Here is a 14,278-nt window from a genome sequence, read left to right as displayed (position 1 = left end):
GTTGGATTAAGTATTGGGGGACATTGCCTTCATGGAAAACTTTGATGAAGCTAACTCGCATTTACGTTATATGGAGAAGAAAGCCACGAAAACTTCCCATGGTTAGCCTGATAGCAAGGGGACTCTAACTTATAATGTGTCTACCACGTGGGATATTTTTGTCAGTAGTGGGTACGAGCTGGGTGCAGAATTTCTTTCAAAAAGCTGTCGCTGGGATTTTAACCTGAGCATTGGGAGATGAGCACACTATTCCCTAAGCCTCCTTTTCTTAATTTCTCATATAAAAAGTTACATAATACAGTTTTATGAAATAAAGGTTTTTTTTATAACATTTGAATGACATAATTAAAGCAAGACCAAAAAAAAAAACTTGAAAAGTCTGCTTTTTGCCTTTCTATGTGGAGCAGTTCAAAACTTTAAGTAAGAATAATAAAAATTTACGCCAAATAATGACTGCATAGTTCTCTAAAATTTGTTTAAAAAACATATTTTTTAAAATTTGTTTTATATAAATAAATGATCTCACAGTAATATGTGTAGCGCTTATGAAAATGTCCTTAATTTATTGTCTAATTCTAAATGGTATATAAAATGTTCGTGTTATGTAAAATTTGAATTAATAATACTATGCTTTTTTTAGAATAATATTTATTTATATAAAAAGTAAGTATTTTATGTAAAGTATAATTTATCTTAAAATATTAGATTTTAATGATTAACTGTTATTATTTTTGTTTATCTATTATAACAATTGATATCCCAGGATATTAAATTATGATACTTTGATTTTTATTCTTTTACAAACTTCCATAAATTTCTTTCTAACTTTTTTTTCATATTCATAGATGGATAGTGATATATCTGCTTATACATATGAAAGAACACTTTTAATGGAACAAAGAAATGAAATACTAAAGCAACTTAAGTTATCAATTGGGGGAACTTCATTTAAAGAGGTAATTTTTTTATCAATCTATTTATGCTTCTCTTCAAGCTACAAATTAGTTATTAATTATTGGATTTTACGTATCCAATATTTTAAAAGCAAAAATGGGAGTTATTTATTGATTGTGATTCATTTATTTCATTGTGATTTATCTATTATTATTATAATTTATTTATTATTGTGATTTATTTATTATAGTGATTTATTTATTTTTATTATGATTTATTTATTATTGTGGTTTATTTATTAAAAGTGTGATAATTTATTGATGCTTAATTTAAATAACCATAATTTCAATTGACACTTGATGCAAAGACCCTTGCAATCCAGTGAAAATTAGCATTATATTGTGAGGTCGCTACATTGTGTGTACACATCGCTACTGCAAGTATTTAGCCAAAATTGTCACACACATTTAAAATCTAATGTCGCTATTCGTATACACAGGATCTAAAAAATCTTACATCGTGATTCAAAAATCCAATATTACGTTTTGTATTTTCGAATTTTCAAAATCCTATATCGCTATTCATAATCATGCAATTTTAAAAATCCAATATCACTAGTTTTGTTTTCTTCAATTAGCTACTATAAAAGTGTGATATTCTTTATTGGTAGGTATCTTAATTATAAATCTTAGTTCAAAAAATTAAATATGAATAGCATATAAATTGATGTCTTGCTATCGAGTTTTTGCGCACAAAATTTTTCGAGGTTTTTTCACTTTGTGTCACAATTACCCCTGGTTTAATAATTCAATGTTAAAATACAATGTGCTGCTAGTTTTTAAAACTCAATGATCATGAATGTTTTTAAAAATTTTTTTTTGTGATACAGGTGCAACATATTGTTGATCACCACCATTATGAAGCTAGTAATAAAAAGGGTTCAAGAGTAAGATTCAATGAAGTTACAGAAGAGATTCAAGATGTAGAATTAATTGATGTAACAACAGAGGATTCTGGTAGTCATGACAGCCAGGCAGATGGGGATGCACAAAATGAAAGCTTTGATAAACTTTTAACAATCAGACCGTAAGTTGTTTAATGTTTAAAGTAGTATACTTAGTTAATATTTACAATTTGCATTAATAATTCTCCTATTAATATCATTTTTATAGACAAGACTTTCATTTCACACACGCACACACTTTTAAAACTGTGTCATATTTGCAATTCATATTCACATGATTTTATTATCAATCGTCGTTTTTCGTATTTACCTGATTTAAAAAGTACACATTACAATTTAAAAACCCAATATCATAAGTTGTATTTACGCGTTTTTAAATTCAATGTCGTGATTCATTGTAACACTTTTTTAAAATCCAATATTGCAATTCGTATTCAATCCTTTATAGCTCACCCATTTTCGTATTTATGCATGATTTTAAAGCTAAATGTCAAATTGCAATTCCTCACAATTTAGAAATCGAATATCGTGATTTGTATTCATGCAATTTTAAAATCCAATATTGCAATTCATATTCACGAGATTTTAAAATCCAATATCACAATTCTTGTTAGAGCAAAGTTTTTCTTAAATTAATTACTATAAATGTGTGATATTCGTCCTTGGTAGGTGATTTAACTGTAAATCTTGGTTCGAAAAATTATGCTAAAATGGAACATGTGCGGTACATAATTTGATATTTTGATATTGTAACATAAAATCTACAGGTTTTTTACTTTGTATCACAATCTCCCCTTATATACCTACTTACTCAACATAAAATTCTATAAAAGAGTAACACAAAAAAGTAAATCCTGGGAATCCTAAACTTCTGATATACAATGGCCTCAGATTTAAGTTCAAAATTTATCTTTAAAAATAATTATTTTTTAGATGTCAAAAAACCTTATCGTCTAAATAATTATAGTTCATTTGTCGGCCATCAGTCAACTTTACTCTTTCATGTCTTTAAAATTCCAAGTAGTCATTAAAATATAGCACTTTCTAGTTACTGGTTTTATAATATCTTGACAGATTTAATCTTATTTGTTTTTCAGAGATGAAGCTAACGTTCGTAGGATGCATACTGCTGTAAAGTTGAATGAAGTTATTGTTGCAAGATCTCATAATGCTCAGTTAGTCATCTTAAATTTGCCGGGACTTCCAAAAACCACTACAGTGAAGGCGAATTGTATCCTTTATAATTAGTAACTGAACTTTTAGTACACATTCTTTTTTAAAATCATTCATTATATTTAATTTTTTTAATACATATAATTTTTTTTAAAAAAATGACCGCAATAGCCCTTTGTGGGATAGAGGAGTTTTGAAGGTTAAGGTTTTTTATTTTTGTTACCAATGGCATGATGATCGGGGTTGGTTTTTTGACATGACTCGTCAAAAACCTAACCTGTTAAAAAGTGTCTAAAACTGTTGAAACATGATAAAAACTGTCAAAGACCTGAATATAATTTCTTTTATGTTATTGAGGGACATTTTATTCGAAGTCAAGCTACATAACTTGTACCATAATTGCACTGTAATTATAATTTATATTTTTTAAATTATATAAATTTTTTATAGATATGAAAAATTTAGTCAAAATCATTATGAACTTTTAACTGTGTTTTCAAAAAACATACTATTTATACTTTAAGATCATTATTATTTAATATATTATAATTTTTTTGTTTAATATAAAATTGGTTGTGAAAAATTAAGATAGCTATAGCTTATTTTAAACCCCATTTATCAAAAAAAAAAAAAAAAAAAAAAGTTTTTTTATGAATTTAATTGGATAGTTTCTACTTAGTTATTATTTAGAGTTTTCAAAAATGTATATCCTTGTGAAATATTTTAATGAAGTATTTGATGACCCTGAGGTTTTTTTTTAAACATTTGATTTTATCTGTTTGCTAGCAGATAAGTTAATTTATGGCTCTTAGTATTATATTTGTTGTAATAAATAAAAAAAAATTTGGCAGTTTTGCAATTTTTGTTTATCATTTTATCTTTTTAAAAACTCATATTTAGTGTTACATGGTTGTTATGATTTCAAAAATTTCATTATCAAATTGAATATTAAGTGTTATGTATCATCACTCTAATATGACCTGTTTTTGAAAATGGTTGGTATAACTGGATTTCTTTATTCAGCATTCAAAGTTGATTATAATTAAATTTAAAGATTATTGTTTTTGATCAAGAAACTTAGACAAATCTGGAAATTTAAATTGTAGGATTCATATTTGATTCCATGCAGTAGCAGGAATGCCTCTGGATTTTCACTATGTTGTATAGATTTTACAATTAACTACATGTTTATAGAAAGCTTTTAAAACTTATGGAAAAAATTTTCTTTCTTTTATTTTTTTTCTCCAAGAATTTCTTTATATTAGTTTTAAATTATGTTAATAATGTATTTCTTTTATATTGTTTTTTAATCTCTTTATGAATTCTTGTTTTTAACTTTAGCAGTTTATTAGTTGCAAAAAATTTTGTTGATAGTGTTATTAAATGTTTCATTTTTAATCTTAATAATTCTGTTTAAAATTTTAACTGTTGCTCAAGTTTAAAAAAATAGCTGTCGAACTACAGAAAGGCAACATTACAGTTTGGCATCGTAATAATAATTAAATTATAACAGTGTCATAACATTTAGCACATTGTTGACCGGTGATAAGTTAACTCGTTTGACATAGTTTTTGCTCAAAATTGCCTATCAACAAAGAGATAAATAGATCAAAAAATTTTGAATAAAATTTTAGAGAAATATATTAATATTGAATTAATAAAAATATTAAATCATTTTAATTAATTTTATATAAAGTTAAATTTTTAATTATGTCCCTTTTTTAAAATTGGTGCTCTTGTATTGACTAACATGTGTTGACAAATCAATAAATTTTATTCAATGATAAAATATCAAAAGTAGCCAGTTTCTAAAATTTAGAAACCAATAAATGAGTAATTTTTAATTCTAAATAGTGTTTTTTAAATCTTACTTTTTCTTTTCATTTAAAATATGATTTTCATTTTAATATTACATATTTACACTTCAATTTTATATCAAGTAATTCCTTTAATAGTCAATTCCAAACTCAGGTAGGAAACTAGTTTATTTTCTTGCATAGAAAACCGGATTTTCCACAAGTTATTTAAGGGTGATATGTTTTGCATGGAAATTTTTGTACAGTACAGAACCCGTTATCCGGAAACCAAAAAACCGGAACGAAATTCGGTAAATTTTCCCGCCATTTTTAATAAAAAAAATTTTTTTCCTCATAAGATATTAGGATTTTTCGTTCTTTTTTTAAAGATGTTTACCATACCATCATTTTGGAAATAATAATTAGTGTATTACTTCCTCGTTTTTTCTTCTTTTTAAGATTATTTCCGAATTTTTTTTTTTCAGTTGGATTTAACAATAAAAAAAAAACGGCTTTTTGTAACGATTCAGAAAACCGGAAAAATCAGTTATCCGGAATAGCGATGGTCCCGATCGTTCCGGATAATCGGTTCCCTACTGTATTAATTCAGTAAAAGGGGTTCATTTGAATATAACTAAATTTTTAAACATGAACTTAACAGCTTTGATTATATGCTACTAAAAAGTAAACTGTTGTACCTTATTTTTTCTTATAACAGTTACAACAAGGGTTTTTATTAACAGTATTAACTTAACCTGGTTTAGATATGGAGTTTTTGGAAGTTCTAACAGAAGGTTTGGAAAGAGTTTTGATGGTTAGAGGAGGTGGAAGAGAAGTTATCACAATCTATTCATAATTGTTAACGTATTTTAATTTATTTTGTTCCTGGTATTCATTGCAATTTGCTTTTATCCTGTGATGCATCTATTTATTTATTATTTTTTTCCCATAACAACCCACCTCATGCATTTCCTTTGATCTGATTTTTTTTTTAAATTTAAATTTTTGCTAGACATTTTAATTCTTAGATTCTTTTTCCTTCAATAACATTTTATGAGAGACAATTTGATTTAATGTGATATTTCCTTCAGATTTTCAGCATTTACCGTTAATTTTTTTTATGTAAATAAAAATTGATGCCTATAATATTCAACTGGATTAGTGAAAGATGTGTTTTTTTTTTAAATTTGCACGTGTTAATTGAAAACATTAGATTTGTTAGTTTTTTATAAATTTAAAATCCTGTTAGATTATAATGCATATTTTTCTCCTCTTTCCACATTGTACTTCTTAAATTTTTGCTAAAAGTTTAAAAAAATAATTAATACCATGTAAAACATAATTTTCCCTTAGTTGGAAATATAGTTATTTTATATTGATTTCACTATAAACTAACGACTTTAATTATGTTTTTGTAAGTGTAGTTGTTTGTATAACTATGCTTTTAGCTTCAATAAATAATAATCAAACCCTCTTGATTAACAAAATTCTCTTTTTTTAAGACAAACCTACGATTATTATCAGCTACAGTCTGATTACTTTTAGAGTGTAAATTTACTAAATGAGAAATACTAATTTGCTTAAGCAAAATTTTATAAATTAATTTCAAAACCTCTTGATTTTTACTTTAGGTATGTCAAACCAAGCATTTTTTTTTTTATACAGCATAAAAACTTGTTTTATAAAAGTGTTTCTAATATGCAAAGTATGTACTTAGAATTTATACCAGATAAATCTTGCTAGTATTTTTATTGCTCTTAACTTTACATAAACCTCATTAACATATTTTGTAAGCTTTACTTATTGTTACCATTTAGAAAAACTTATATACACAATATACAGTCCTTACACCTGTCTAAAAAATAATTATTGTGTATGTGTAATAATTTACAGTGCACGCTAAATGTTTGCTAAAAAATGTAAATACATTTGTATTTACAAACATTTTTGTAAATACATATAGTTTCAGTTTAATTATTACAGAATGCAAAAAATTGATATTTTTAGATATAGATATATATTGATGAGTTAGATTTATTTATTCAAAATTTTGATTCTTGTAATTGAATAAATTTGTGATAAATGTGTATTATTTTTTTCAATATACACATGAAAAGCTTTCATTTGATTTCTTCTACTTAGATTTTTTTTATTGTGTTTTATTTTTAGAGATGGCATTTTTATGTAGTGTGCTAGTCCACCTATAAGTTACTTTTTCTGTGATAACTAAGGTGCATTTCAAACATGACATTTTTAAAACGAAGATGTGATTTGTAGTGTTTCATATATTTTTATACTAAATTTGTATGCAGTTACTTACAACCGATGTATAACATCAGATTATTACCACCATGCAGGGTCTAGAACCAAATAGTTAGTTTAATCATCAGGCATACAAATGTTTCCAGAATTATAAGATCAATTTTACATTTTTTTTTAAAAAATTTGTGTTTAATAGTCAGTAATACATGTACAGTTTTGTCCTAGATAAGTTATTTCATAAATGATGTTATAATTATTGTATGAAAATAAATGTTATAATTACTGTATTAAAATGAATACAAAATCTAACACGGAATTAAACTTGATTTTAAATTGTATATCAAGGATTCAATGAATTGTGTAGTAATGAATTAAATTTTTTCATATAGTTAGAATCATCCTAAATTAATAGAAAATTTTATATATGAATTTGAAGAAAAATTTATTTATGAATTAATATCAAAATTTTTTATGCGTATTATATATAATTATTATGTGTTATAAATAATTTTTATTTTAATGAAGCAGAAGTTATAACAAAAACTATGTTAACAATTTTTGCGTTATTAAAATAAAATTTACCCTTAGGGTAACACTTAGAAATTCATTTTTAAAATTTGAGTTCGACACTTTTGTTCATTAAATTGTTTCTTCACTATGTTTTTTCTAAGAAAACGAAGCTATTTCTTATGTTATTTTTACACTTATATTTGTTAATAGTTTGTGTCATAAGTTAAAAATTTCAAACAAGACTTTGTCAGTAAAAAAAATGTGATTTGTTAGTGTTTTATATATTTTTTTGCTAAATTTTTGTGTGCAGTTTATTGCAACTGATGTACAACGTCAGATTTTTACTATTAAACTTGGTTTGGAAGTTTAGTTTTAAAAATCAGGCATTGAATTGTCTGCAGAATTGTAGAATCAATTTTGATGTTTTTTTAATTTTTGTGTTTAATGTTTAGTAATATGCACATTCTTGTGCAAGATCAGAATTAATTCTCTTATAGTGTTATATTTATTGCTCTAAAACTAGTTACAGTTATTGTATTGAAAAGGGACACAAAAATAGGATTAAGTTAGGTTTATTATTTTTAAATTGCCTATTAATAATTTGATACACTTATCAAAGAACAGTACAAAATCAAATTTTCTAATGGAAAATCTTTATGTATTTATTAAGTTCTCAAAATGTATTGTACACATTCTATATAATTTATATAAGCATGTTAAAAAATTTATTTTAATGAAGCTGAAATTGTAATAAAAACTATGTTACTACAATTTAGACTACATGAAAAAACTTTTTTTTACCTATAATGTAAAAATCGATTAAGAATTTACTTAAATTCCTTTTTTTGGTGATATCTACTTTTACAAATTCAAGTTATTGATTTAATAATGCAAATTTTTGAATTATTTTCAACCAATTAATTCCAGTTCATGATTTTTGTTTAAAAATTTAATGTTGAACTTTTTTCTTTTGTTAATTTTAATCAAAGAAACTGTCAATTATGTTATTATTACACTAGTATTAGTCATGATTGTATTTTATTTATGCACTTTTCTAATTCTACATGTGATTTTGTCTGAGAATTTATTGCTTTTAATCATTCTGTTTTTGACAAATTTCTTAATGAAATAATAATCTTTTTATAAAAGCCTTAATCTTGACTGTATTTGCCATTTTACTTGAGTTGCTATTGTTTTGTTTTAACATTGCTCTTTCTTCTAATTATTTGCTTTAAAAGCTTATTTGATATTTAATTATTGAAGCATTCTTTATTGAAATATTCAATTTAAAATCCACTTAATCTCCTGCCCTCTAAAATTTTCTTTTAACTCTATAATTCTTTATTTTTTGCTTCAAATTTTTTACCAATTTGGTATAACATTTTTGCTAAGGCAGTTGAAACCAAAGGCCTTATTTCTAAAAAACAGTGTTCACCATTCTGTTTTTATTTAACTATCAGTGTAATACTGATTTCAGTGGTAAATTTTTTGATTTATTAATAATGGTACAAATAACTCGCTTTTGTAAATAATGTAACTCAAAAAAATATTTTGAAATAAACTTTGCCTGTTAATGCTACTAGAGTCTTCATTTTTAATTTAAGATGTACGGAGAGATTGGAAATTGTTCTCTAATACCATTTTAATAGATTCTACAAGAGCAATAACAACGTTCTCCTTTATTTTACAAAATAAGTTTTATTTAATTTTTTTTAACATGGCACATATATTTAAAGGCACACTAAGTTCGTGAAGGGTTATATTCACCCTCGGCATGCAGCTCAGTTTTTATACTTTCCAGTCCTGAAATACGGGGAGATTAATATTTTCTTTATCTATGTTACAATTCACATCTTCTTCAGTTTTAAAATAATACAAGAATGTTATTAGCTTTTTACGTTTTAAAATAATATATAATATGGCGCCTGCTATTTCAGCGGACAGGGTTATTAAGTGAAAAAATTCATATGATAATTGTTATGCTACAGAATTACAGGCATTTGTATACATTACAGAAATTTTGTAATAAAACAGAAAAAATAAAAGCCCAGATTTATGGAATACTCCAAAGCCTATCTTTATAATCAAGATACTTTTGTTTGTTATTCCCAGGGTTGCAAAACCCCAATCCGGGTAGGTTTTATTGGGTTTTTTTCAAAAGAGGGCAGGGATAAATATATTATTTTAATATTAATAATTAAGTTTAATTTTATGAATTGACTTAACATATAGGTAAGTAAAGTGTAATTAAAACAAGTAAATTGGTGCAAAAGTCTGAAAAAAGTTTCTTCTGACATGACGATACAAAATGTTATATGCACTCACATACATCACACATTTGAAACGTATTTTAACACAGGATTACCTTTTATTTATATTTAAAAAAATATTTTTACATTTTTTTTCCTTTTTGCATAGAAAGCGAATCAAAGGCACTGACTAATCAATGGGCATACAGTTAAATCTAGCCAGCAAGGTGACTGTCCAGTGTCCAAACACAGTTTTTTCACCATAGGTTAAATTTTTTAGGTTAGACGACATATATATTTCAATGGAATAGCTCTTTAATATAACAGAGGATAAAAAAGAAATCAATTTTAGAAAAACCCACTTTAGGGTGGGTTTTACCCAGTAAAGCCCATCTATGTTTTAATGGGTAGATGGGTTTTTTGCAACCCTGGCCCCACCTATAACACCGTGTCCATCTTTCATAAATGCTTATCGCTTGAAAGAAAAACAAAAAGCATGCAATTTCACAAATATGAGGGGGGTGGGGAATAAAGCAAGAGAGAGAAAAAAAATCCTGAACCCGTCATCTAGCAACGAAAATAAGCATCAGATATTTTTTAACCTACACGGGGAAATAGTGAGATCAGTATTGAAACAAGGGGAAAAAATTCTTCGCCCGTGATATTCACGTGACCTGTAGTGTGGGATGAAACTGATACCCCTCTCAAATCGGGAGGGTTAAGATTTATACTGTATTGCAGGGTGTGATTTTATTGTCTTACAACAACAAAAGTTAGCATATAGAAAAATATATTTAAAAAAAATAATAAACTCAGTGACATGACAGCCCATGGAGAGCCAAGGGCTCTGGGGTGCAGGAGCAGAAGTTCTGATTGGGTGGATATACAAGACCAGTTGCATGGGAGAGAGAAGTGTTACCACTCATCCACCGCAACTTATGATATATTTAATATTTTCTAGCAATAAAAAAAACTTCTTTATAAATTGAACCATTACCCAATGGTTTTATTTGTAAATTCCTTTTTGATAAAAACATCAATCCAACTACTTTCTAAAATTTAAATTAAGTAACCTCTCAGATTTTTTTTTAAGTCTTGGAAAAGATTATATTAAGTATGCATGAAAGTTTTCTTTAGTTAGCACTTTTTTTTTAACGTTTTAGCTGAAATACTGTATCAGTGTTTTCATCTAAGATGAGAGTGAGTTATTGTATTTAAATTTAGGAAAAACAATTTATGTCGTTTATTATTAATCTATCAACTAAAATTTATTTTTTAAGTAAAAAGTAAATAAATGATTGCATAATTTTTATATACAGTCGAACCTCGATCTCGCGAATTTTTCGATATCTCGAAGATAAAAAAATTCCCTTCAAATTTCTGTACACTCAATGATAAAAAAAACTTGATTTCACAAATTTTTTTTTCTAATCCCTCGATAACTTGAATTTTTTTCTCCATAAATAGTGTAGATTTTTTTTTCTAAAATAAAAAAAATATTCCAAAAAAATAAAAAATTTTAAGAATGGCTGACAAGGCATGGAATGATATGTCTTCCTCTACAATAATGAATGGATTCAAGAAGTCTGGATTCATTAAAGATCACAACAGTAGTCAAACAATCAATATCGTTAATTCTTTTGAAAACTACACCGAAAATGATTGAAACAGATTGACCGGACTCATGAAGCTTGAGGACATGGAATTTCATGACTTTGTAAATGTAGATGATGCAGTCAGTGGGATGACAATGATATCATCGCTCAAACGAAAGCTTCTTGTGAACTATCAGAAGAAGAGGATGAGGAAATCGAAGATTTACCGCTCAATGTTACTAACAAACAAGCACTTTCTGCAGTGGACACTGTAAGGATATTTATTGAGAGGCAGCCAAATATGTCAGAGGAGACTTTTAAAGCTCTAGTCCTCTTAGGTAGTGTTATAGACAAACTTTCTTACACATCTCTAAAGCAAACAACAATTGAATCTTTTTTTAAATGAAAGTGTAAAAAGTGTTTTTAGAATAAATATGGAATAGTAAATAAGGTATGTAAAGAGCATTTTTCTTTATTGTACCATCGATAACATGCGATTTTCGATATCTCGAATTTTTTCTCCTCTCCCTTCAAGTTCGAGATTTGACTGTATTTATAATAGTGACCGCACATTATGTCAATTTTTGATTGAATGGTAGTAATTATATCAGGGGTGTTTACTGTATAAATATATTGCTAAGGTAATAAAATGTTGCTATTTGATTCATCATAAAGATATATATTAAAGATATTAATATGTCGGCGCCAGCGTGTCTGACTGTGAAGCCAATGGTTGCGGGTTGGAATCCTGCTTAGGGCATGGATGTTTCTCTCTGTGTGTTGTGTGAATGTGGCCTACCCTATAAACGGATATCTGTGGCGTGGGTAATGTTGCTCACCTCCGTGAATTGGGTTCACAGGTGCCCATTGGGTAACGTTAAATGAGCAACTCTTCCTATCTGCTGTGATAAAGAATGAAAGCTCAGTGCCTGCTGTAGGAAGAAAAAAAATATTAATATCTAATTACTTTTTTTATCAAGATCACTTTGCAGAAACCTAGTTTACCATCTCTTAGATTTATACAACTTAAACTTTTATAAATACAGCCCATTTGTAATATTTCTTTGAGAATTCTAATTATTAAAATTAAAAATTTTTTTTCTTTCTTTTGGAATTTTTTTTTACTTCCGCTTAGTTTTTTTGTTTGTTTGGTATTAGAAATTTTTTTTTTTATTAATGAAGGTTTTGTTTTTATGATTTAAATTCCACATGACNGAGAGCTGAATGAGGCGGAAAAGGGCATGATCATAGGCGCCCACCGATTTGGTCATTCCATACGCGTTATCTCCGACAAGTTTCAGGTACCACAGTCAACAGTTGGTGACGTCGTGTTGAAATGGGAACGAGAGGGAGTGATAAAACCGCAGTCCCGACCCGGCAAGCCCAAAATAATGTTCGACAGGGATCGACGATCTCTTCGACGTGTAATGATGGCAATCCGACAAATCTCGTTGGACACTGTCGCTACCAACTTCCGGGCTGCATCTGGCAATGTTGCCAGTGCACATACCATTCGTCGGGAGCTGATTGCACAAGGATTCCATTGACGAGCAGCAGCACATAAGCCAAACATCTCTCCATCAAACGCCCGCCACCGATTTCAGTGGTGCAAAGCACGTCGCCAGTGGACAGTAGAGCAATGGAAGAGCGTTATGTGGAGTGATGAGTCACGCTACATGTTGTGGCACTCTGATGGACGAGTGTGGACCTGGCGAATGCCCCGAAAATGGTACTTACCGGAGTGCATTGTCCCCATTGTGAAGTTCGGCAGTGGAGGAATTATGATTTGGTCCTGTTTCTCATGGTTTGGCCTTGGTGTTAGTGCGTGGAACCCTGAACGCAGAAGGGTATAGAGACATCCTGGACAATTCGGCGCTTCCCACCTTGTTGCAACAGTTCGGTAATGGCCCGTTTGTGTTTCAACACGATAACGCTTCCATTCATAAAGCACATGCCATCACGGACTGGTTTGATGAAATGGAGGTGCAAGAGCTTGACTGGCCATCCCAAAGTCCCGACATCAATCCAATTGAGCATCTCTGGGATGAGTTGGAGCGCCGGTTGAGGGCCAGACCACAATGCCCCAAAACCACCACTCAACTCTTCGCCATGTTACAGGAGGAATGGCAGGCAATACCTGCCTCCGTGTACCAACACCTAGTGGATAGCCTTCCTAGAAGGGTTAAAGCTGTGATTTAGGTGCGTGGCGGCCCTACGCCCTACTGTCTTGATACTAGCACCTCATTAATCCGAAATGAAGGGTGTCCGGTCATTAATGGCCAGATAGTGTAGTTTACTATCTCTTAGATTTATACAATTTAAATTTTTATAAATACAGCCCATTTGTAATACATATTTCTTAGAGAATTCTAATTATTAGAATTAAAATTTTTTTCTTTATTTTGGAATTTTTTTACTTCCGCTTAGTTTTTTTGTTTGTTTGGTATTAGAAAAAAAATTTGTTTTATTAATGAAGGTTTTGTTTTTATGATTTAAATTTCACATGACTAACAAATAGATATTAAAAAATTTATATAATTTAAATTCAAATATAACAAACAAATAAACTTTATAACAAATCAAATTAATCCTCACTGCAAAGCTTCTGAAAACCACTACCAATTCCTAGAAATTTTAGGAGAATAATATTAGTTTTAATGCATCAAATCTGTTTCATGTACTATATATAATTTGATTGTACAATTTAATAATTCTGCGTATTAAATTTTTCTCAAATGCACAGAGTTATGTATTTTTCAAACATAAGAATAGCAATCATGTTATAGCTTCTTTTTAACAAATAGTGTTTGTAAAAATCATGTTTTTTTAAAAATA

The 14,278-nt window shown here is 28.2% G+C and overlaps 1 protein-coding gene across 5 annotated transcripts in view; it reads left to right on the top strand.

Moving 5' to 3' along the window:
• Positions 1 to 9,178, top strand: part of LOC107453993 (solute carrier family 12 member 6) — a 41,259-nt gene extending 32,081 nt beyond the window's left edge. For 4 of the 5 annotated variants that reach the window (XM_071182048.1, XM_071182050.1, XM_071182047.1 and 1 more), the window contains exons 23-26: positions 846 to 956; positions 1,784 to 1,980; positions 2,956 to 3,089; positions 5,592 to 9,178. In XM_071182048.1, coding sequence (XP_071038149.1) covers positions 846 to 956; positions 1,784 to 1,980; positions 2,956 to 3,089; positions 5,592 to 5,683 — 534 coding nt within the window. In that variant the 3' untranslated portion in view covers positions 5,684 to 9,178. Of the gene's footprint in view, positions 1 to 845; positions 957 to 1,783; positions 1,981 to 2,955; positions 3,090 to 5,591 lie in introns of those variants that run through there. The other variant, XM_071182051.1, reaches the window with a different exon arrangement.
• Positions 9,179 to 14,278: the final 5,100 nt, after the last annotated feature.

Source organism: Parasteatoda tepidariorum, chromosome 6, assembly GCF_043381705.1.
Source record: "Parasteatoda tepidariorum isolate YZ-2023 chromosome 6, CAS_Ptep_4.0, whole genome shotgun sequence".
Lineage (NCBI taxonomy): Eukaryota > Metazoa > Arthropoda > Arachnida > Araneae > Theridiidae > Parasteatoda > Parasteatoda tepidariorum.
This window is presented reverse-complemented; position numbering and strand designations above follow the sequence as displayed.